Below are 1049 nucleotides of genomic sequence, written 5' to 3'. Positions count from 1 at the left end.
GGCGAAAAGCCCAGAAGCTTTGATCCAAAATTCTGAAACTCAATCTGTTTGCGCTCTGAAGAATGGATTCTTGGCGACCCATTTCTCGTCCGTACACCCTGAATCCGTCGTAATCAACCTCGATTCTTCTGGGTTTATGGCGTATTCTTCTGATAAACAGAACCCTATTCTTCCAAGGTTTGTCCACTCAATCATATTTCTCAAGAACTGGTTTTGTATCGTTTCTTTATGCAATGATTAATATTTGGGACTTTACTCTAGATTGATCTAGTCTGATCTGCTCTTGGTGGCGTTAATTGTTTGGTTTTTGTGATTTATGTGTGTGTTTTTGAGCATTTTATTTGCAGGTCGCATTAGATTTAATCTTTAGTGTGGGGTAGTAGGACTTCCTGTAAAGATTCATATTTTTGCTTCTTGAATCTGACTAACTGGATGCGTGTCGAATTTTAGTTGTAACATGGTAATGTTTATCATTGTTTAATATCTCTTGAACCACATTTGCTCTGTTTTGATTATCTGATAAGATTTCTGCTTCGTATTTATCTTTTTATGCCGACTGTTCTTAATTTTCTTGAACCCCATCTTCTGTCTCTTGACTTTGTCGTTTTGTTTTTCACTTGTGTGGGTGTTTTATGGAAAAAGAGAAATCACACTACATAAATTACTTTGGTTGTATCTATCGATTATTTTATCGCTCATACCATCCTTCAAATAAACCATAAAACATACCAAACAGTAGTCTTCAAAATGCTATTGATAGTGGCTTTATTGATGGGATCCTGTTATTCATAAAGAACCAAAATTTCCTAATTGATTCTGTCTTCTTTTTCTTTTTCAGATTGTTTGCAGTTGTCGACGACATATTCTGCTTGTTTGAAGGGCACATTGAGAATGTTGCGCATCTCAAGCAGCAGTACGGGTTAAACAAGACTGCAAATGAAGTGATCATCGTGATTGAGGCTTACAGGAGTTTGAGGGATAGAGGTCCTTATCCTGCAGATCAAGTCGTGAGAGATATTAAAGGGAAATTTGCATTCATTCTGTTTGAC

At 36.6% G+C, this 1049-nt stretch overlaps 1 protein-coding gene across 1 annotated transcript; it reads left to right on the top strand.

The window, feature by feature from the left end:
• Positions 1-6: 6 nt before the first annotated feature.
• On the top strand, positions 7-1046 carry LOC140965459 (stem-specific protein TSJT1-like; the record flags this gene model as incomplete). The annotated part of the gene is made up of 2 exons (XM_073425529.1): positions 7-177; positions 839-1046. Coding segments are annotated over exons 1-2 (249 nt in total), but the record flags the coding sequence as incomplete, so codon positions are not given.
• Positions 1047-1049: the final 3 nt, after the last annotated feature.

Source organism: Primulina huaijiensis, unplaced genomic scaffold (assembly GCF_012295235.1).
Source record: "Primulina huaijiensis isolate GDHJ02 unplaced genomic scaffold, ASM1229523v2 C13208960, whole genome shotgun sequence".
NCBI classification, from domain to species: Eukaryota; Viridiplantae; Streptophyta; class Magnoliopsida; order Lamiales; family Gesneriaceae; genus Primulina; species Primulina huaijiensis.
Note: the sequence above shows the minus strand (reverse complement) of the source record. Positions and strands in the feature narration are given on the sequence as shown.